This window comes from Rhinolophus hipposideros, assembly GCF_964194185.1.
Source record: "Rhinolophus hipposideros genome assembly, chromosome: 3".
NCBI classification, from domain to species: domain Eukaryota; kingdom Metazoa; phylum Chordata; class Mammalia; order Chiroptera; family Rhinolophidae; genus Rhinolophus; species Rhinolophus hipposideros.
Genome location: NC_138049.1, coordinates 105,199,184 through 105,222,377, shown reverse-complemented (window position 1 = coordinate 105,222,377; position 23,194 = coordinate 105,199,184). Strand labels below are relative to the sequence as shown.

Here is a 23,194-nt window from a genome sequence, read left to right as displayed (position 1 = left end):
ATGCCATGTTGAGGAAGTGAGTGGGTATCCCCCCTCATAGGACTAGTACCTATCTCTGAATTGGTTGTGTTAGCAAATGGAAGTCTGAAATAAAGGGAGAACAGCTTGGGGGGAAATCAATCACCTCTGGATGGGTCCTCTCAGATTCCCAGAGCTACACCCATTCTTGGGGACCTCAGCTCCCATCCTGCACCCTGACAGGAGTCTTCAACAGGTCAAGATGGAAGCTGCCTTTTCTCTTCACTTTTACTCATCTTGTTGGTTACAGCTGAGATGAGAAATTCCTCTGGAAATCTTTCTCCACTTCTCACTTCTGAGAAAGGTGATCTGACAGCACCTGTCTTCCTTCTGCCATTTTATTGTCTGTCTCCCCTTTACTCCTAAACTGAAACTCTTGGAGGAAAGAGATGATGTTTGACTCCTTCGTCATTGTTGCAACAAAGCCTAGTATAGTAGATGACAGAGAGTGGACACTTAAGAAATGCTGAATGAACTGTACTTGAAAATTGAATGACTTATTAAAGCTTTTTTTTAAAAGATTTTATTGGGGAAGGTGAACAGGACTTTATTGGGGAACAGTGTGTACTTCCAGGACTTTTTTCCAAGTCAAGTTGTTGTTCTTTCAGTCTTAGTTGTGGAGGGCGCAGCTCAGCTCCAGGTCCGGTTGCCATTGTTAGTTGCAGGGGGCGCTGCCCACCATCCCTTTTGGGAGTCGAACCAGCAACCTTGTGGTTGAGAGGATGTGCTGCAACCAACTGAGCCATCCGGGAGCTCAGTAGCAGCTCAGCTCAACGTGCCATGTTCAATCTTAGTTGCAGGGGGCGGAGCCCACCATCCCTTGCAGAATTCGAGGAATTGAACTGGCAACCTTGTGGTTGAGAGCCCACTGGCTCATGTGGGAATCGAACCGGCAGCCTTCGGAGTTAGGAGCACGGAGCTCCAACTGCCTGAGCCACCGGCCGGCCCTAAAGCTTTTTATAACAATTCTTAGAAATAGAGTTCACCCTTTTAAAATGTACAAGTCAGTGGTTTTTAGTATATTTACAGAGTTGTTCAATCATTACCACTATCTAATTTAGTACATTTTCATCACCACACAAAGAAATCCATATCATAATATTTTCATAATATTATGATAATAATATTTCATAATATTATTTCATATTCATATAATAATATTTCATAATATTATCATAATATTTTCAAGGTTCATCCATGTTGTAGCATGTGTTAGTACTTTATTCCTATTTATAGATGAATAATATTCTGTTTTATGGATGTACCACATTTTGCTTATCTAAAGTGTCTTTCACATTTTTTGTTTGTGTCTCTTTTGTTTTTATTTTTGGAATTTAAACTATGCAGTATATGTATGGAAACAAGGCTGGGAGGCAATACACCAAAATATGAATCATGTTTATCCATTACTAGCAAAACGATGGATTTTTCTTCTCTAAATTTTCTACAGTGGAAAAGTACCACTTTAGAAAAGAAAAAAAATTTTGATGAACATTATTTTTTAAACTCTCCAAGTGTGGGACAACCAGACATGTACCTCCTGAGAAGATTCAATTGAACATGAGAGGAGAGGAGCACATTAAATGACACCACAAAATCATGATAATCCCAAACCAGAATGCAGCACAATAAAAATATATTATTTTCTCAAGAAATAGAGGTCATTTAAAAATTGTGTGTGGTGGGGTGGGGGTGGAGGCTGTCACGGAGAAATGGAAGAGACAAACCAATCAAATGTGATCTGTGGGTCTCGTAAAACCAGTTGCAAAAGAAAGTTGGGGACAATTAGGAAAAATTGAACCCTGGTTGATTATTAGGTGATACTGAGGAATTTTTGTTCATTTTACTGATAGAATGGTATTGTGATATATATGTAATATAAGTATATACCACATAAAATAAATATATATATACCATATATATAATATCCATCTACAATACTTTATATATTTATGTATTATATATCATATATATGTATGTATTTTCCAGGGAAATTATACAATCTCTGGAATTTGCTCTAAAATAATTTTTGAGGGACGGCCCGGTGGCTCAGGCAGTTAGAGCTCCATGCTCCTAACTCCGAAGGCTGCTGGTTTGATTCCCACATGGGCCAGTGGGCTCTCAACCACAAGGTTGCCAGTTCAATTCCTCGAGTCCCGCAAGGGATGGTGGGCAGCGCCCCCTGCAACTAAGACTGAACATGGCACCTTGAGCTGAGCTGCCTCCCTGATGGCTCAGTTGGTTGGAGTGCGTCCTCTCAACCACAAGGTTGCCGGTTCGACTCCGACCAGGGATGGTGGGCAGCGCCCCCTGCAACTAACAATGGCAACTGGACCTGGAGCTGAGCTGCGCCCTCCACAACTAAGACTGAAAGGACAACAACTTGAAGCTGAATGGCACCCTCCACAACTAAGATTGAAAGGACAACTTGACTTGGAAAAAAAAGTCCTAGAAGTACACACTGTTGGGGAATAAAGTCATGTTCCCCTTCCCCAATAAGATCTTTAAAAAAATAAATAAATAAATAATTTTTGAAAAATAGCCCTATAAGCTAAGAAAGGTTTAAATGTGAAAACGTTTGTTTCTGTGCTTTTCAGAATGGGGCCACGAGAAAGACTGAGGAGGAAGGTGCTCTGGCTCATCAAGGGTCTGTTGGGGAGAAGCAGAAGTGTGCAAGCCTTTGTGAATCCCGTGTTCCAAGCTGGGGAGAGGAGACCCAAACTGGATAGGGCTTTCCTATTCGGAGATTAAGGGGTCTGAGGACCAAGGCAGTGAGAACCAACTTTGTGAGAGAAGGTAGCAGAGGTAGAACACCTGCAAGGACAAGAGCCCAAGTGACACACCTTGTAGGAGAGTGGACATGAGAAGTTGCTGGGGTAATGTATGAATGAAGGGTTGACTTTCTTCAAACATAATCAAGGTAACTTCACTGTACACCTTGCCATCTGTGGAGAGGCCTGAAAAGGACTGGACAGGAGAATGGAATCTGCCAGAGAAGCCAGGGAGAAAAGCAGGAGAGGGAGGGGGCGTGAGGCTCAGAAATGTGATTTCCAAGGTAAGAAATCCTCCCTGACTTGTAGGAGAGATCTCTGGGGAAGGGGGAAAGACCATCAAGAGCTGTTGCACTCAGCCTGCTCCTGAGATGGGCAGATGGGACAGACTCTAGCAGAACCAAACATCAAGGACTATCACTCCCTTAGTTCAACAACAATGATGTGGAAAGAATTGACATCTGTATAATATCAAGTCTTTCTCTGCAAGTATATAGTTTATCTTTCAATTAATTTAGATTTTCTTTAATATCTTCCAATAAAGTTCTCTCGTTTTCTCCACAAAGGGCTTGAACACCTATTGTTAAATTTATTACTAAGTACTTTACTTTTTGTTGCCATTGCAAATGATATATTTGTATTCAAGTTTTTATTTCAGAATGACAAAGTGCACAAATCAAGTATACAGGTTGACTTTTATATATGTATATATCCATGTAACCAAATAGTATATTTTTAAAGTTACACTTTCCAACTGATGGTTGCTGATGATAGGAATGCAATAGATTTTGTATATTGATTTTTTTCTATATTGAGTTTGTACCTAGCAACCTTGTTAAACTCACTTATCAATTCTATTTGAACTTTCTCTAGGGGTTGCTATACATGCAATAATTTCATCTGCAAATACTGACATTTTTTGTTTCTTTCCAATCCTTATATATTTGTTGTCATTTATTGGACTGGCTAAAACTTTCATGATCATATTGACTAGGATTATTGAGAGCAGGCATCCTTGCCTTGTTCCTCATCTTAAGAGGAATGCTTTTCACATTTCACCATTATTGTGATGTGTGGCGTAGAATTTTTGAAGATATCCTTTATCAGGTTATTTTTCTTTAACATCAATGGATGCTGAATGTTTTGAGTATTGTCTGCATCAATTGAGATGAATAAACTCTTTCCCCTTTAATGTAATAAAGGATCTATATTTCTCCTAGTCTATCTAACGTTTGTTTTTTTAACTTTAATAAATGGCTTTTAATACGTTTCTTCTCAGGTTTCCCTTCTCAGTTCTCCTTCTTTACCCATCCATTAAGTGTTGGTCTTCTGCAATTTCCTCCTTCACTCCTCTTCTCACTCTCTTCTTTTCAAGCTCCTGTTTTTTTCAGGTTTCCTCGGATACCAAAGGTGGTGGGATGACCACAGGGTTTTCAGATACTGTGTCTCCCCACAGTGTGCTCTCCTCCACAAGCAGGTTTGCATTCAAGTTATTAAAGCACTGGATTAAAAGATAGGTGGCTTGAGTTCCGGTTTTGTCAATCACCAGTTATACACCAAGTCTACTGTCTTTCACTATCATAAATAAAATCCCTGCCCTGCCTATCCCCAGGATTGGTTGGAAACTCAAACGAGTAAATGTTGTAGACCACTCAGCAAATTATTCATAGGTTGTTGTTTTTGTTACCAAGATTGTTAGAGATAGTGTGAGGTGATAGATATAGCCTGTATTTAAAGCTAACGGAATCTAGAATCATTCCCAATCAGAGTGTGACCTTCTACTTATTACTTGTGAAAGATGACATAAATGGAGCCATTTTTAAATGGAGCTAGGGCAGCCTTTCTAGAGGAACTGCATTGCTGATCTTGTTCCTTGAAACTTCAGACTGCGCTCTATCACAATGGTTTACAAACATTTGTAAAGTTGGCAGGAAAGCAGACATCCTGATCACAAGGACTGATGATAACAGACCTATCTGAAATAGAATCAGTAACCCCACATGTATAGCCAAGAGTAGCTCAGCTTGTCAGCACCAACAGGAATTTTTTCTTTTCATGTAATTACTCCTTTTCTCTCATAAAACCCCTAGCTTTCACCCTATAATTAGGACACTATTTGGGTTTCTGCCTGAATCTGTGCTTCCAAAATTGCAATTCTTATCTCCAAAATAGACGCTTTGCTTCTTCAACTGGTCGTTTTTTGTTGTTGTTGTTTTTTCAGGTTGACATACTTGACCTTTCTAAACCTTCATCCAGCTTGCAGATAAGGTATGTAAAGCACTGGACACATAGTAATAGCTCATTGAATTTAGTGATTATTAAACTGAGATAATGCAAGTGCAGATAGTCTGAAAAACAAAATACTCCATAAATGGAAGCAGCAAACTCGCAATGGGTTTGAGGCTTGGACGGTCCTAAACCAGTTCTCCAGCACCAGTAACAGCGCCCAGGTACGGAGGAGATATGGTAAAAGGCTGCAGAGAAAAATCGTCTTCCCCTGATCCTCGAAGCCCCACCGTCAGGTTTCCATGGAGCGTAAAGCTGCCTCCACGGTCCCTAAATTTGGTGAGAAATGCCAAAATGACCCGGGATGGGCAGATGCGCCCACTCTCTCATCCGCGTGAGGGCGCCAGCTCCCACTTTCCCGGCCAGTCCGACTCCGCGGGGAGACACCGCAAACGAGCGTCCAGTCGAGCTAACGAGTGCGCTCCCGACTGCAGTCGCTAGGAGGCGCTCGTCCTGCCTCTCGCCCTGCACGGGTCCCAGTTTGCGCACGCGTGTTTCCTTTTCACCAGCGTCCCGCCCCGCCCCAGCAGTTAACGTTCGTGTGGCGTGTTCAGGCCAACTTCTGACGTAGCGTGCGGCGGTCGGAGCCGTGCGGAAGCCCCGCCGACTACGGCTAGAGGAGGGGTGGGTAGGAGGAAAAGTGAGGCCGGAAGGGTGAGCAACCCGCCTGCCTCCCGGGCGTCCGCGGAGCTAGAAGGAGAGGCGCTGGCCCGGAGGGGTGTGGCCTCGGGAGGCGGAGGGCGCTGCGATTGGCCCTCGGGTGTGGCGACGGCGACTATTGGTCCCTGCGGGCGGAGCGAGGTGAGTGGGGTGGCAGCCGTTGGAATTCAAAAGTGGCGGGTGTGGTGCAGAGTTGGTGGCTGCGGAGCCCGGAGCGCGCGTGCTCTGCTTCGCGAGCAGGCGAAAGAACGCCGGTCCCGGGAGGCCCGGCGCCCTGTTCCTTCCCATTGCATCCCCTGGCACGTGTGGCACGGAGCTGGACATGGAGCCGCAGGTGAGAAGGGGCCGGCGCGGGTTTCCTGTCCCGGAGAGCCGGGATGACGGCCGGCCGCCTCCGATGCCAACAAGACCCCGGGTCCCGGCTGGCCCTGGTCCAGCCTGCCCGGAGGGCGAAGGCCTGTGCGACCCGAAGTGAAAGCCTGATTGGGGTGGGTTTAGGAGAGGAATTGGACACCGTGAATACTCCACAGGCAACACTTTTGAGGAGTTTTGCTGCAGAGAACAGCAAAGAAAAAGGGTCAGGAAACGCTGGGGTTGCAAGAAATTATAGCATATGTTGTACACTGATTGGAATGATCCAGTAGAGAGTGAAAAGTCGGTGGTGCAGAGAAGGATTGCGGAGGCGCTGTTCTTGAGTAGGTGAGGGGGTGGGATCTGCTGCACACGCCGAGAGGTTGCCTTAGGAGTAGGGAAGTAGGTATAGGAGGGGTGGGATGAATAGCTGTTTTTATAGGTTAAGTGATTGTGCTTACTGTGCAAAGTTGGGAGTTATCATGTCTGACTATATGTAGATGGGAAAAAATAAATACTGCACTCTTTGGGATTGTCCTGAATAAACAAACCTTTGAACACGTTTTTTGAACCCTCACAAATTCCAGGGAGGTAGGTATGCCTGGGTTCCGTTATGATAGTTAGTGTAGCAAGAATGAACCGACAGGGGTTATAAAATAAAATAAGTGTTTGACCTTGGAATAGTTAAAGAAAAATTTGGTTTTCACACTTTGATTAAAACTTTGGTTTTTACATTTGATTAAATTAAAATAAGTAGTCTTTGTGCACATTTCTTCAGATGGCAGGGGAAAAAATTCCACCTCCACCGCCCCCCTTATTTGTATGGAAGCCAATGGTTTGTATATATCACAGTTTAAGTATTCCGCCACTGATGGATCTGAGTTCATTCCTTTAAAAATGTATTGAGTCATACCACACAGCGGACATTGTGCTAGGCACTCTAGTTATATATACAGTTGTGAACAAAACAGAACAATTGTTAAAATTGTTCTATTTTATTAGTTATGGTTGTTAATCTCTAAATTAAACTTTATCATAGGTATGTATGTATGGGAAAAAACATTATATATATAGGGGGTATTGCAAATAGGGGGTATTTCAGACATCTATTGGGGGTATTGCAAAGTATCCCCCGTGGATAAGGGGGGACTACTGTGCTTGGTTTCACGTAATCCAGCCCCTCCTTCGCCTTCTATCAGATGGATTTCTACTTTGTCTTTAATCACTTAGAATAGCCTCTCTGAACTGAGTCCCAGGAGGATTAAGCTCTGATGCCCTAAGGCACCCTTTGTATTGAGTGAATTAAGTTTTAGGCACCTAGAATGTTAAAAGCTATATACCTCCTTGGGAGAATTGAGAAAATAGATCACTTTCTGTAGAGCTTAGTTCTCTTATGGTACTCCAATTTGGAAAGGCTGCCTTAGAAAGTAAGCTCTGGGAAGGCAGGAACTTATGTTCATTACTCTCCAGTACCTAGAACGATGACTGGTATAGAGCATTCTTTCAACAAATGTTAGTGCAAAAAATCCTTGTTGCATGGATGAATGAAGGAATGATACAGTCTCTCTGCCTGTGATATACCCCTCATCTTCTTCTATTCATTCTTCACATTGCTCTTAGTTCACTTTTTCAGTACAAATCTAGTCATATTACTCTCCTGACTGAAAACCACCAGGGTCCCTCTTGCGTTCAGTAAACCCCAGACTCTTTTATCATGGCATACCAACTGCCACAATCTTTTCCTTTCTGCCTCTCTTCTCATCTCCCCACTTTCTTTGTAACTCCCTGTGTTCAGGTGAACAGAACAATTTGTCATTCCTTGAATATACTCTTCCTTGCTTTTTAACGAGTGCTCTTGGCCCAAACCCATCAAGCCAACTCTTTCTCATCCTCAAAGTTTGGCCTGAAAATACTTCTTAGAATCATTCTCTGACACTCTCCCCATCTAAACTAGATGCCCACCCCCTCTTCTGTGATCCTTTTAGGATAGCGCTAGGTAAAGTTTTAATCATCTCTTTCAGTGCGTCTCTTTCCCACTGTCCCATGAGCACACTGAGGGCACAGACCGTGCCTGTTACTTCAGAACCTAGATCATTTCCTGGCACATAACAGGCACTTAGTAAACACTGCATGAATGAAGTAAATTGAAGGGCAGAGAGAGACTGGCCTTGGAATTAAGTTACCTATGGTGAAAATCAGAAGTCGATCTGTACATGATGCTTTCCTGATGGTGGGATAGAGGGAGGGTGACAGTTTGTCCCGGTTTGCACAGGAATGACCTCGTTTTAGCCCTAAAATTCCTGTGTCCTAAAAAGCCCCGTAGTTCTGGCCAAACCCGAATGGTTGGTAATCATGGGGTAGGCACAATCCCCAGGCACTGAGTTGGGCTGCTTAGAGGAGAGGCGCTCTCTTTCCCACTGCCCCTACCTTACACCTCTACTTCGGTGGTCTCCAGACTGGTCACACCTCTTCCTAGTCTTCCCCATGCAAGTCAGGCTATTACAACTCATTTTTATTCTTTATAATAGGTTCTTCCGCATATTTTTCACATGCCTAATCAGAAACTGTATCTGGCTCTCCATGTATGCAGCACTAAAGCCCAAACTCCTCTTTAACGTGGCATCAGCCCTACGAGGCAGTGTGGTCTAGTGGTTAAAAGCATGGCCTCCAGAACAGACTGTCTAGATTCTAACCCTGGCTCTGCCTTTTACTGGCTGAGGACCTTAGACAAGCTATTTTACCTCTCAGTGCCTTCCTTCCCTCCTCTGCAAAGTGACCCTAATAATAGCACCTCCTCTGGGCTGCTGTGAGGATTAAGGTGATACAGATAAAGCATTTAAAACAGTTCCTGATAAATGTTATCTGCTCCTCCAACCCAGTCTTCAGCCTGTATCCGCTCTCTTCCTTATTTGTTATTCCCATCTCTGGCTAAAAGGGCCTATTGATTTCACTGCCATACCATGCGTGTGTTTTGAGTTTATGCTAGCTAAAAGAAGTGTCCCTTTCTCTTTGCTTACTTAAGTAGGGTAGCTTAGACTTAGCTGAAGTCCGTCATCCATCCAGCATCTCCCTTAGAGATTGCTCCCACTTTTGCATTGTGTCCCACTTCTCTCTGTGTTTTTTGGCTGGCACATGATCTGTGGCACATTAATGCTCGGTGGTGATGTTAGTTATTAGTCTGGAGGGTCAAAAGGGAGAATTCTTTGGACATTTGGATTCCAGGGTGTTGTCTTCAGCGTCTCTTTTCCCAGCAGAGATCCCCCTTGTTGGAAGTGAAGGGGAACATAGAGTTGAAGAGACCCCTGGTCAAGGCTTCTTCCCGGCTGCCTCTCCCAGGAAGCAGGTTTAAAAGGGGGCCTGACCAGATGGAGGGTGCCTTGGAGCCTGAGAAGGTGAGCTGGGTTTGGAAAGCTGAGAGAGAGAGAGAGAGAGAGAGAGAGAGAATGAGAATAAACCAATCGAGGGGGTAACTATGGACCCCGTTCTTGTCTTTCCCTAGAAAAGGACACGAGTCCTGGGCACAACGACCAAATTTGCCACGTCCTACCCCAGAGCACCGGCCCTCACCACAGTGCCACAGACACAAGGCCAGACCGCAGGTGGGCTCTAGGGGTAGGCAGAGACCAGCTCTGTCAACTCACGTTTTTCTTTTCTTTCAATTGTAGCTTAATTTGAATAGGTAATGCATTTCACTTGTTTCAAAATTCCAAAGGCACAAAGTTGTTACACTTTTGAAAAGTGTCCCTCCTACTTCTGTCCCAGACCACCCAGTTCCCTTCCCCAGAGGCAACTGTGTATCCTTCCAGGGATATTCAATGGGTATTCAGGCAAATACAGACATGTTCCCCAACACTTTTTTTACACATATGTAGCATGCTTTACACATGGCTCTGCTCCCTTGCTCTTGGCATGTTCAGTACTTTCTGGTCCTAGGAAGGATATCTTTAGGAGGTGGCCGGACTTAGGGGACAAGGGAAGTTCTCTTACTTCTGATCCTCAGAAAAAGCAACAGCTCTGCCACTGGCCGAGCTAGAGGACATGCGACCCTGAGAGTGATCGCTCTACTTTCTCCTCTCCCATCTCCCGACAGCGCCAAAAGTTCCCAAGAGGACAGGCCCCCGGTGTTCCACAGCTGTTGCCACAGGTATTAGCCCTTAAGAGCTGGGGCTGAAAAGGGATTTGTGGTCAGGTAATGGAAGAATGTGGAGGTGGAAGGATGCTGGTGATATAATTCCTTATGTCAACTCCCGTTCACTAGTGTTGAAGAATCAGAAGCCAGGCCCTGCTGTTCCTGCCAAGAAGCCTGGCAGTAGGTGACAAACACAACCGCTGGGTGAGAGGCTGGGATAGGGAAGAGGAGGTGGTGAGTACCCAGGAGAATACATTTGGCCTCTTCCCTTTCTGGAGGAGAAGGAGATGTCGCATCAGGTGTGGAGGCCCTAAGGCCTGGGAGGGAGGAGAGACAGAGAACCAAGACTTCTTGACTTTTGTCCTTTCTGTGCCCATGTTAGCAACAGCTGCTCCTCCCAAGCCGGGAGGGAAGAAACCCAGCAAACGTCCAGCCTGGGACTTAAAGGGTCAGTTATGCGACCTAAACGCAGAGCTGAAATGCTGCCGTGAGAGGACTCAGACCTTGGACCGGGAGAACCAGCAGCTGCGGGATGAGCTCCGGGAGGCCCAGCAGCAGGCCACGGCCCTGGGCGTAGAGCGCAGGACACTGGAAGGGGAGTTGGCCAGCGAGCGGGCCCAGGCTGAGAAGGGCCAGCGGGAGCTGGGGAACCTGAGTGCCCGTGTCCTGGAGCTGGAAGAGTGGCTGGGCACGCAGGAGGGCTTGGTGCAAGAGCTCCAGAAAGAACAGTTGGAACTTCAGGAAGAGCGGAGGGGACTGGTCATCCGGCTAGAGGAGCAGGAGGTAAGGGCCAGCCTTTCACCAAACGCTGACCCTCCTTTCCAGGTTTGGGCTCAGGATCCATCCCTGATCACCCCTGCGCTCTGCGCGTACCCCAGCCCTGTCCTGACTCTGTCTTCGGAGCTCCCCCAGATGTGTGTCTCCCATACTCCTCCATGTCCCTCTTTCTGGCTGTCTTTCTTGAACAGAATTCCCCTGCATTCTTTCTTCCTCTTACGTCCATTTGACTCCTTAGTGAGCACCAACTACATTGAATTACTTGCAGTCTCTCAAATGATTCAGTTCTCGCTTCAGGGCATTTTGCACATGCGCTTCCTTCCCTCTTTGTGGAATGTTCTCTCTATAGTCCATCCTTCCCTCGTTCACTCCTATACTTTTGGGTGTCAGCCTAGATATCTTCCTTGTGAGCCGTCTGGATATGCCCAGAGCGCTCCATATTCTAATACCAGGATTCCTGTTTTCTTACCTTTTTTTTACCAGACTGTGAAGTCCTTGGAGGCAGGGACTACCCTACCTCCACCCCCCGCCCCATCATGACTTGTTCTTATTCTTGGTTGTATCTTGCCCTCTCTGTCTGTTCTGTTCTGGGCAGAGGAGGCTGCAGGCATCAGAAGCAGCTCTGTCAGACAGCCAAGCGGAGGTGGCATCTCTGCGCCGGGAGACTGCAGCCCAGGCGGCCTCACTGGCTGAGCGGGGAGAGCGTCTCCATGGGCTAGAGATGGAGCGCCGGCGACTCCACAACCAGCTCCAGGAGCTCAAAGGCAACATCCGTGTGTTCTGCCGGGTCCGCCCTGTCCTTCTGGGGGAGCCCACCCCGCCCCCTGGCTTCCTCCTGTTTCCTTCTGGCCCTGGTGGACCCTCTGATCCTCCAACCCACCTCAGTCTTCTCCGGTCTGATGAACGGCGTGGGACCCTGAGTGGGATGCCAGCCGCTCCCACGCGCCATGACTTCTCCTTTGACCGGGTATTCCCACCAGGAAGTGGACAGGAAGAAGTGTTTGAGGAGATTGCCATGCTTGTCCAGTCAGCCCTGGATGGCTACCCAGTATGCATCTTTGCCTACGGCCAGACAGGGAGCGGCAAGACCTTCACCATGGAGGGTGGGCCTGGGGGAGACCCCCAAGTGGAGGGGCTGATCCCGCGGGCCCTGCGGCACCTGTTCTCTGTGGCCGGGGACCTGAGCAGCCAGGGCTGGACCTACAGCTTTGTGGTGAGCTACGTAGAGATCTACAATGAGACTGTCCGAGACCTGCTGGCCACGGGGACCCGGAAGGGCCACGGGGGTGAATGTGAGATTCGCCGGGCAGGACCGGGGAGCGAGGAGCTTGTTGTCACCAATGCCCGATATGTTCCTGTCTCCTGTGAGAAAGAGGTAAGCCCTGATGGGTCCTGAGCTGGAAAATGGGGAGCAGTGGGTAGGGGAACAGAGATGGAGTGGAATGGAGAAGGGAGCGATGGAAGGTGAAGGATGAAGGAAAGGGGAGTTGTAAGGACTGGTTGCCACATTCAGTTTTGGCCAGTGGGCGGTGAGGTCCTTCTGCCTTAACAGAACCAGGGAGTGGGGAGGAGAGGCAGCTTTGGGAGCAGGGGTGTCGCTGGCTCCCTGACCAGGGATCTCGGGTCTCGTTTCCTACTGCTCTCCTAGCTTACCACACTAGCTACACTGGCCGCCTGGTCACTCATGTTTCAGGGCCTTTGCTCGCTGTCTCCTTTTGCCTCAATGTTGCTCTCCTGCATTGGCTTGCTCCCTCATTGCCTTAAGATCCGGCTATCCTGCCTAAACTTGCAGCCTCACCTTACCCTCATATACTCTTTATTTTTCTGTTTTATTTTACCCCTTAGTACTCTCAGATATGTTGTATATTTTACTTATTTGTCCCTTCACCGCCTAGAAAAAAAGCTCCAAGAGGGCAGTGCTGACCCCTGTGCATTGCCGTACCTGACACCGCTGTGTACTGACGTCTGCCTGCCCTGCCCTGCTCTTCCCCATCCAGGTGGAGGCTCTGCTCCAGCTGGCCCGCCAGAACCGGGCTGTGGCCCGCACAGCCCAGAACGAGCGCTCATCACGCAGCCACAGTGTGTTCCAGCTGCAGATCTCTGGGGAGCACACTGGACGAGGCCTACAGTGTGGGGCCCCCCTCAATCTTGTGGACCTGGCTGGGAGCGAGCGTCTAGACCCCGGCTTAGCCCTTGGCCCTGGGGAGCGGGAGCGTCTTCGGGAAACACAGGCCATTAACAGCAGCCTGTCCACACTGGGGCTGGTCATCATGGCCTTGAGCAACAAGGTGGGAATGAGGTTGGGTCAGGTGGGGCCTGGGGCTGACCATGCTGAACCCTGTCCTAGCCCAGTCACTTGTCCCCTTCAACCTGCTAGGAGTCCCACGTGCCATACCGGAACAGCAAGCTCACCTACCTGCTGCAGAACTGTCTGGGCGGCAACGCCAAGATGTGAGTGGAAAGAGTCGGAACTGTGATGTGGGGTAAGGGGTGGGAAAGGGGAAACAGGGTCCAGGCTCCGCCAGCCACTAATGCAGGGGTTTGGCCCCCTTTCCTCTCTCCACAGGCTCATGTTTGTGAATATTTCCCCCCTAGAAGAGAACGTCTCCGAGTCCCTCAACTCCCTACGCTTTGCCTCCAAGGTGCGGTTACCAGCAAGCCCAGTCTCTGTCAGGACTCCTGGGTGACTGTGGGCTTCTCTGTCCCAAACCCTTCTGTCCTTTAGGCCAGGGGCACGTTGATCCAGAAAGGATTTATGTTGGCCAGGTGTCTGGGGCACTACCCACCTCGATCCATTCTTTTTTATTAGTTTCAGGTGTACAGAAGAACGCACTAGCCATGTCACCCCTCACAAAGTGACAACGCCCCCCATCTATTGTCCCGCAGACATCTCACTACTCCATTGACTCTAGGCCCTACAGATCCATTTTTCACCTGTTGGCTTTTGAGGGATTTATTTATTTATTTTTATTGGGGAAGGGGAACAGGACTTTATTAGGGAACAGTGTGTACTTCCGGAACTTTGTTCCAAGTCAAGTTGTTGTGCTTTCAACGTGGAGGGTACCACACGTTCAGCTTCAAGTTGTTGTCCTTTCAGTCTTAGTTGTGGAGGGCGCAGCTCAGCTCAGTGGCAGCTCAGCTCAAGGTGCCGTGTTCAATCTTAGTTGCAGGGGGCGGAGCCCACCATCCCTTGCGGGACTCGAGGAATTGAACCAGCAAGCTTGTGGTTGAGAGCCCACTGGCCCATGTGGGAATCGAACTGGCAGCCTTCAGAGTTAGGAGCGTGGAGCTCTAACCGCCTGAGCCACCAGGCCGGCCCATGGGATTTTTAAGATTTTAAAAAGAGGTGGTTAAAAGGTCAAAACTACATATAAAGCTATACACTACTCCTGTCCGCCCCATGCTCCCCACCTGTCATTTTTATCACTTATCATTTTATTCTTCGAATGTTTGCTTTTGCAAATACAAGCAATACGCATGTGCTTATTCCCCTCCTTACATACGAGTAAAAGACATCTCTCTCCCTCTCTTAGATGTATGTTATTCTACACTTTATTTTGCTTAACAAGACAACCTGAAGATTACTCCCCACAGGCACACAGAAATCATCCCATTATTTTTGTATTTGCCTAGGACTCCACTGTGTGGATACACTGACTTTTATCACCTCTACTAGGCACTTGGATTGTTTCCGCCCCTCTTCTGTTACAAACAAAGCCATGTTGACTAACCTTGTACACATGTCATTTTCTATTTGTTTAGTTACATCTCTCTATCTAGGGAAGGATTCTTTGAAATGGAATTGCTGGATCAAAGGAGATTTAGAGGTTTTTCCAAATAGTGTGAATTCAGGCTCCAAACCCCGCGAGGGTCAGCCATGACCATGGCTATGAACTCTCTAGGAGACTTATGTTCCCTCCTCTAGAGCTGAGTCAGAAAGTTTCTTTACAGTCTGCCTCTGGAGGGAAATTTTTTCCCTGAAACTATAGCCCTGTGATGGGTTCTGGCTTTAGTCAGAGTCTCTCATCACATGTGCCTTTCTGCTGCACTCAGGCTTCAGCCTGTGTTGTTGCCATGGAAGTAGTCAATCTCGCCTTTTACCCTGACCTAGTCTTCTGCTTTAATTAGGATTTACCTTGCTATCTTGCAAGTTCAATTAAAGTTATATAAAATCATTGACACGCAACAACTTGAACTCTTTAATATCCTCTAATACCCAGTTTATATTAAATTTCACCTGATTGTCTCAGAAAATGTCTTTTATACATTTGGTTTGTTCTGATCAGGATCGAAGCAAGGGCTGCTCATACCATTTGGTTGAAATGATCTCTTAAGTTTCTTTTCATCTATAACAACCCCGCCTTCTTTTATGGCATTTATTTGTTGAAGAAATTGGGTAATTTGTCCTATAGAATAACCATATCCTGGATTTGGGCTGGTGGCTGCCTTTGTCCTCCATAATTTTTGTTGTTTTGGAGTTAGGTTTAGAGGCTTAATTAGATCTGAGTCAGGTTTAAATTTCTTAGCAAGAAAACTTACATGGGGTTGTACACGTTCTGTTGCATCATAGCAGGAGACACCTAATATCTAGTTGTTCCACTTTCAATGATATAAAAATTGATCATTGGATTTGGGTACTGTCAGCCTGATCTATCCATTAAAAAACTCCCTATCAACTTTTTTACCTAGTGATTTGATCAAACAATGATCATACCTAGGTCTATTATTTCATTGAGTGTTAAAATGGTAATGATGATGATTATTTTTATTTTTACTTTTTAAAAATTTTTTTCCTATTTTTTTCTAATCTTTATTTTACTTTATTTAAAAATGATTTCCTGATTTTCTCAGTTCTACTTTAATTAGCCCAGATTCTTCTATAAAGTACTTCCTATTGCCATCTATTTGATTACTCTAAAATTCAGTCCATATAGAAGAGTTGGGATAAATGTTGAATTCTTTATCAATTTTAATTATACATTGATACTCTAGCAACTTCCAAAGGTAACCATTGAGTTTTTATCAAGGGGTTATCTTTACAGATGCTTATGTATTTGATATGTGTCCTTGTCAGTTGTCATTCTTTCTTATGCTCAAATTACTCCATCTTTGTCCAGTGGGAGCTCTTTCAAGTTGACTCTTGTGTCCCTTAGGTCCCCAGTAGTCTTTATTCCAGGTTCATCTTGTACATTGCCTGCCCTAGACTAGGAATCATTCATTTTTCAAGGAGCCTTGGTTCCTAAATGAGTATTAGTATTGTTCTATCTAGTTTATTAAGCGCTAGTGATGGGAGGGATTTGGGGTTCTCTAATCCACAGTATTGCTAGAAATGAAAGCTCCTTCTCTCTCTGCTCCTGTGTGGTGGGGCTCCCATCCCTCTCAGACCTTTTCACCTCTTTCAGATCTAGTGTGCCAGGTGGACATAGAACCATCTATGGGGATTGGGAGGTGGATCTTGGGAAACCCAGCCTGTTGGTTACTCTGAAAATTTTTTTATCCTGTCTAAACCCCCTGCCCGCAGGTGAACCAGTGTGTTATTGGTACTGCCCAGGCCAACAGGAAATGAAGACAGATCCAGATCCTGGGGGGTGGGGGGGTGGGGCTGAGGGGTGATTTGGGGGGTAGGGGGGGCACTGTGTTACCTGGACCTATTAAATAAAGAAAAGTCTTTTGTTTTGTTTTCAAATAAAGGTTTTATTAGCAATTGCTCAAGAAAGGACATATTTTTCATATCTGTAAATATGGGGCTGTGGATCTGTCCACTCTGCCCAGCAATTTGTGTTTTGCAGTGCAAAAGTCTCCACTTTTGCTTTTCTCCCTGACAAACTGTACCCTGGGTGGTCTTCAGCTCCCATATTTTCCCGGTTGTCCACACCTACCATGTTTTCCGGAAAATGAGACCTAGCGGGACCATCAGCTCTAAGCTCTAGTGCGTCTTTTGGAGCAAAAATTAAATATAAGACCCAGTCTTATATTCCCTTTCCCGCCAGGTCAGACCCAGTCTTATATTTAATTTTTGCTCCAAAAGACGCATTACAACATTAGAGCTGATGGTCCAGCTAGGTCTTATTTTCGAGGAAACACGGTAAGAGGTGTGCCCACTAGCTATCCACAGCCACTAGCTCTGTTTCCCCGCTTGACACAGGCCACCCTAGCCCCGGAAAGGTGGCCACCCGATCCCAAGGACGGGGCTGACACACCCTCCCATTAACTGCTGGCTCTTTCCTCCCGCCCTTTCCCGGCCTTCCTGTTCGAACGGCCAGGCCTGGCCTTGCCCGCTGCCCATTGGCTGGCTCTCGGCGGCGTCACCGCCTGGGTTCTAGCCCTCCTTGGTCGGCGCCCCGGCCCTGGAAGTGCGGGGCGGGGCTCACGCCCGCCGAGACCGTCGCGCCAACAGCCAACGGCCGCCGCCCCAGAAAGGAGGGGCTCGGCCCTCCCAGGTGCCGCGCGCAGGAGGGGTCGCGCGTGCGCAGAAGCTCGGGGGGAACGACTTGCCACCAAGAGGGTGGGGCGGGGGCAAAGGCGGGAGAGGAGGGCGGGGCACTAGAGGGAGGTGGGCGCGGAGGGGGCATAGGGAAGGGTGAATGGAAGGCGGGGTCGTGAACTGGGGTCGGGGGCGGGACTTGGAGTGACCATGGAGGTTGGGGGGGCAGTTAACGGATGTGGCATGGGGCTGGGGCCAATCCGGAGGGCGGGCTGCCGGGAGGCGGGGGATTCCCTCCTGCCCCCTGGGCGGGTCTCCCTTCCGAAGAAGGGGCTTCGGGGATTCCCTTTCCCGCCAGGTCAGACTGTCCGCCCGCCCCACCAGCGGAGAGGCCGCCGCTGGCTCGGCGCCCTCCAGGCCTGTTGGAGGTGAGGGAGGTGGGGTGAAGTAGTGCCCGTCCCCCCGCCCCCCGGCTCCTCCTCCCCCCCAGTCCTCCCCTCCCACCACCCTCCCCCCGAGCCAGTTTGTCCCTCCCCTCCCCTCCCCTCCTTCCCCCCGCCGCCTCCTCCTGCCGCTGCCGCTGCTTTGGCTGCTGCGTCATACGCCCCAGAGCCGCCGGGACGGAGGGGCTGGGCCTGGGGACCCCCCGGCCTCAGCCTGCACGCCCCCCGACGCCCAGACGTGCCCTCCCGGCGCGGGGGGTTCGCCTCGGTCTCCCACGTCTGCCTCTGCCCAGCTCCCGGCGTCCCCAGCTGTCACTGGTAAGGAGGCGGCGGGAGGCGCTCGTGGTGGGGGGGGGAGCAGGGAACCGGGGGTCGGCGCGCAGGGCGCCAGCGGGAGAGCCTCGTCGCCCTGGCATCGGGTCCGGCTGGGCCGACTGAAGTCCCCTGTTGGACTCGCGGTCACGGGTAATACAGACTGGGACTGGGACACGCCCCCCTCCCGGGGCACTCAGGGAAGTTATCTAACCCGAGGGCAGGGAGCCCCGAATTTGAGGGCGACCTGACATAACCTGACATCAGAATAATTGTTCTGAATGAGACACGCGGGCCCAGGGAGGCAGTTGTTTCTACTCTGGAAAACATCACTAGAAAAGCTCCCAAAATACATCTCTGGGTAACAGAACCCCAATTATGATACCTCTAAACGGCAGGAGAAGGTGACAGTAGAAACTGAGTGGTAACCTTTGCTTCTGCAACCATTGTTTCTGCTAAAATCTCAAGGCCAGGATATAATATCCCAGGGGAGGTCTGGAAGCTGGGAAACTAGAGAACTAGGTTGGGGGTGGGGGGGGCCTTTAGGGAGAGGAGAGCCAGTCACCAGAGTTGGGAGCGCTGGAGTCAAGAAGCTTGGGAGGGGTGCTGATTGGTTTCCTATCCAGGTGTCTCAGGGATTTGGAGACTGGGGGGAAGGGGGGGCACAGCTGCTTCAGTCCTTGACAGAAAAATAGGCAAATAAGAAAGGTTTCTCGGCTCTCATAACCTTCTCCTCCCATTCCACTTCTGGCTAGGCCCCCCCAGGATGCAATGGCACAGCCTCCCCGGCTGAGCCGCACTGGTGCCCCCCCACTTTGGGACCCAGCTTCCCCTGCTCCCACCTCAGGCCCCAGGCCTCGACTTTGGGAGGGTCAAGATGTGCTGGCCAGATGGACAGATGGGCTGCTATACTTGGGGACCATCAAGAAGGTAAGACCTTTGACTTCTGACCTGTCACCTCTCCCCATTCCCCGGATCTAATTCTGATTCCCCTTTCATCCTCTGTGCTCACCCATTCCAGGTGGACAGTGCTCGGGAGGTGTGTCTGGTCCAGTTTGAGGATGATTCCCAGTTTCTGGTTCTATGGAAAGACATTAGCCCTGGTGAGATCCTAGAGGCCTGGGAGTGGCTTCCCATGGAAGACAGAAACCTGGCTCGGGGGAGAGAAGGGGGCCTAAGGACAGGTTCCCTGACACTGTGTTCCCTCATAGCTGCCCTCCCCGGGGAGGAATTCCTTTGCTGTGTCTGTCGCTCTGAGACTGTGGTCCCTGGGAACCGGCTGGTCAGCTGTGAGAAGTGTCGCCACGGTGAGAGGGCAGGACACCTGAGTGGTCCAGCTTGCCCTAGGCCTTCCGGGCGGTCTCTGACCCTTCCCACCAGCACTGGTCCTATGCCACCTGTTCTGGCCTCCGTCCCCAAGCCACTGCTCTGGCCAGTCTCCTTGAACCTGTAGTCTCACTCCCTTCCAACACAGGAAGAGGCAACCATGGAATGGGGCTATGTGAGCTTTGCAGGCAGAGGTTCAAATACTCCCTTTTCAAACCATACTACTTTGGGCAAGTCCTTTAGGGGCCTCAGTTCTCTCACCTGTAAAATAAGGATAATACCCCTCCCCCTCCCCAGGACCATGGTCAAGGATTAATGAGATAAGATTCTTCCTATCCCAATACCTAGCACACACAGGTTTGCAATGCAATAAATGCTCTACCATCGATAATATCATTCTTTAGCTTATCACCAGGACTGCCACGTTCCAAGGGCCCCAGCACCAGGAGAGGGAGAGGGCACATCCTGGGTCTGCCGCCAGTGCATCTTTGCCATCGCCACCAAGGTAAAGGCACCTTTCTGTGGGAGCCTCCCACCCACAGACTCTCCCAAGCCTTTCTCTCCCCACCCCTCTGAAGCAGCCTGCCGGTTCTATCTCTGCAGAGGGGGGGTGCACTGAAGAAGGGCCCCTATGCCCGAGCCATGCTGGGCATGAAGCTATCTCTGCCATATGGACTGAAGGGGCTGGACTGGGATGCTGGACATCTGAGCAACCGGCAGCAGAGCTACTGTTACTGTGGTGGTCCTGGGGAGTGAGTAATGAGGGGGCGGGGTTAACGAATGAGTGCCTCAGAGGGGTGGGGGGGGAATCCCCGGGAATGAAGGAGAAGGAGCGGTGAGGGGAGTGCTGAAGGAGGTGGGAGTAGGTGGTGAGTGCCTTAGGGCAGGAGGCGTGTCTAGAGGTCACCAGTCCTGTGTCCCCTTCAGGTGGAACCTGAAAATGCTGCAGTGCCAGAGCTGCTTGCAGTGGTTCCATGAGGCCTGCACCCAGTGTCTGAGCAAGCCTCTCCTCTATGGGGACAGGTGAGACCAGGGCACTCTCCAGGAGCCCAGGGGGCCCTCTTGTTCTCCCCACCCTCAGTTCCCCCACACCCGCCTGACCCAGATCCATTCTCTTCCCAACCTCTGGAGCGGTCCTCACTGATTCAACCATCCTTGGATGCTGTGAGTCCTCCACAGCATGGTATAGCTTTCCTGTCTGAGGTATGTCCTCCCCTTGCTCACATCCAGGTTCTACGAGTTTGAATGCTGTGTATGTCGGGGGGGCCCCGAGAAGGTCAGGAGGCTACAGCTTCGCTGGTGAGCTGGGTTGGGCATGGCCTGTGTAACTCCTCTCTCAACACGCTGTTTCTCACCCTACCTGCCCCAGCCCCCCACTCGGGACTGCCCTGGCTTTTGTAATGTGTCCACAACCTTGACAACTCAGTGTTTCTCCAGGGTGGATGTGGCCCATCTTGTCCTCTATCACCTCAGCGTTTGCTGTAAGAAAAAATACTTTGATTTTGACCGTGAGATCCTCCCCTTCACCTCTGAGAATTGGGACAGTTTGCTCCTTGGGGAGGTAAGGAAGAGTGAAGGTTTGGGTGTTAGGGTGGAACAGGGAGATGTGAAAAGGGAGAGGGAGGGATCAAGCTCCCTTCAGCCCATTTTCCCTCCCTTCCCCCAGCTCTCAGACACCCCCAAGGGAGAACGTTCTTCCAAGCTCCTGTCTGCACTCAACAGCCACAAGGACCGGTAAGTTGAGGAGAGGCTCAGAGAGAGATGGAGGTGTGGAAATGGAAGCCTGGGAGGGGAGGCACTGCAACTCAGCTGGAAGGTCATCCCTGGAAAGGGCTGAGTAGTGGCGGAAGAGTGATGGCAGCACTGACCCTGGATCATTTTTCTTCTCACCCCAGCTTCATTTCAGGGAGGGAGATTAAGAAGAGGAAATGCTTGTTTGGCCTCCATGCTCGGATCCCTCCTCCTGTGGAGCCCCCTACTGGAGATGGAGCTCCCACCAGGTCACTGGTCCAGGGGGGACGGGGAAATTCTCAGGGTATTAATCAGGGTTTATGTATGGAGATGGGGAGGTCTTTGGGGTGTCCGGGAGGGGGCTGGGGGGATAAGGAGGCCTCTTACAGCTTCCCTTCAGGGCAGGGCCCTGGGGGAGGGGTCTCACGTCCCCTGGGGAAGCGCCGGAGGTCGGAGCCAGAGCCCCTGAGGAGGCAGAAGGGGAAGATGGAGGAGCTGGGGCCATCCTCAGCAGTGCGCAATCAGCCAGAGCCCCAGGAGCAGAGGGAGCGGGCTCGTCTGCAGAGGGCACTGCAGGTACAGGGACGGGGAGCCCCATGGACAAATGGGGGCATGGGAAAGAATCAAGGATTCGGTCTCAGTCCCTTGCTCATTCTTCTAGGCCTCAGTGTCTCCGCCACCCCCCAGCCCTAACCAGAGTTACCAGGGCAGCAGCGGCTACAACTTCCGGCCCACAGACGCCCGCTGCCTGCCCAGGTCAGTGCTCCTGCACCCTCCAACCGGATGTTCCCTTAGAACCTCTCCTCCAATTGTACTTCCTCTGGATTTTCTCACCAGAATTCTTGTCCCTCCTCCCCTTGGCTACCCACTGCTTGTCCTAGAGACTTCTAGAACCAGTGTCTGGTCCCCAGTGTCCTGGGGATGGGGTTCCTTGGGGGCAGTGTTTGAGCTCTGCCCCTCTGGGGGAGCATCCTGTTCCCCCACTTCAGGTCCTGCCTCTCCTCTCCCCAACCCCAGCAGTCCCATCCGGATGTTCGCTTCCTTCCACCCCTCTGCCAGCACCGCAGGGACCTCTGGGGATGGTGAACCCCCAGACAGGTGAGCTTCTACCCCCTTTACCTGTGACACCCCTCTTCGCCTCTGTTCTTAAGATCCTCAGTCTCCAACCATTTCTTCATTCCTCTGATCCACATGTGGCCTCCATTTCTCATCAGTCCTTATTGTGTCTGGACTCACAACTGCCTTTCCTCCCTAGGTCACCCCTGGAACTTCATATTGGTTTCCCCACAGACATCCCTAAAAGTGCCCCCCACTCGATGACTGCCTCATCTTCCTCAGTCCCAGCCCCCTCCCCGGGTCCTCCTAGACGCTCAGCACCCTCTTCTTCCCTATGCCGTAGTTTATCTCCTGGGACTGGGGGAGGAGTCCGAGGTGGGGTTGGCTACCTGTCCCGAGGGGACCCTGTCCGGGTCCTTGCTCGGAGAGTGCGGCCTGATGGTTCTGTGCAGTACCTGGTTGAGTGGGGAGGTGGGGGCATCTTCTGAACAGCCTGCCTCTACCCACCTCCCCATTCACACACACCGGCACTTTCATACCCTGACCTCTGATCTCACCTACAGCTGGGATGTACCTGGGGAGGTAGGGGGTCGTTCTCCCTACTGCCTAGGCGGAATCCAGGTTGGGGGGAAGGGGAAGAGGCTCTCTCTTCTCTCCTCCCTTGATTCCTGACCCTTCCATCCCTCTTCCCATTTCCTTTGATGTTATTTTGTTACAGCTTTTAAAATATTTTTAAAAATTATTTAACCCCTGGGGATGGAGACTGAGGAGGGGAGGGATGATAAGGATCCCAGACTCTGTATGACTGAAATAAAGATAAACAAATCTAGCAACTCTTGAGTCATTGTGAAAGATGAGAACAGAGGCACTAGAAGCACTGATCTTCCCACCCCAATTCACATACATGACA

The 23,194-nt window shown here is 49.7% G+C and overlaps 2 protein-coding genes across 4 annotated transcripts; both read left to right on the top strand.

Moving 5' to 3' along the window:
- Positions 1-5,873: 5,873 nt before the first annotated feature.
- On the top strand, positions 5,874-16,702 carry KIFC1 (kinesin family member C1). The gene is made up of 11 exons (XM_081044549.1): positions 5,874-6,069; positions 9,341-9,478; positions 9,586-9,685; positions 10,177-10,230; positions 10,345-10,395; positions 10,598-10,998; positions 11,588-12,367; positions 12,990-13,280; positions 13,370-13,443; positions 13,559-13,634; positions 16,514-16,702. The coding sequence occupies exons 1-11, from the start codon at positions 6,058-6,060 to the stop codon at positions 16,556-16,558; spliced, it is 2,022 nt and encodes a 673-aa protein (XP_080900675.1). The 5' UTR covers positions 5,874-6,057; the 3' UTR covers positions 16,559-16,702.
- An 835-nt stretch (positions 16,703-17,537) lies between these two features.
- Positions 17,538-23,113, top strand: PHF1 (PHD finger protein 1). Of its 3 annotated transcripts, none has more exons than XM_081031467.1 (15): positions 17,538-18,177; positions 18,927-19,101; positions 19,193-19,274; positions 19,383-19,478; positions 19,902-20,002; positions 20,101-20,249; positions 20,425-20,520; positions 20,728-20,796; positions 20,935-21,058; positions 21,164-21,231; positions 21,393-21,497; positions 21,618-21,804; positions 21,890-21,984; positions 22,246-22,326; positions 22,484-23,113. In XM_081031467.1, exons 2-15 carry the CDS (start codon positions 18,943-18,945, stop codon positions 22,770-22,772), a joined length of 1,701 nt encoding a protein of 566 aa, XP_080887593.1. In that variant the 5' UTR covers positions 17,538-18,177; positions 18,927-18,942; the 3' UTR covers positions 22,773-23,113. The 3 variants fall into 3 exon arrangements, with proteins under 3 accessions (XP_080887593.1, XP_080887594.1, XP_080887592.1); XM_081031468.1 differs by having other exon boundaries at positions 17,993-18,177; positions 22,249-22,326; XM_081031466.1 differs by having other exon boundaries at positions 17,993-18,177; positions 21,393-21,804.
- The last annotated feature ends 81 nt before the right edge of the window (positions 23,114-23,194 follow it).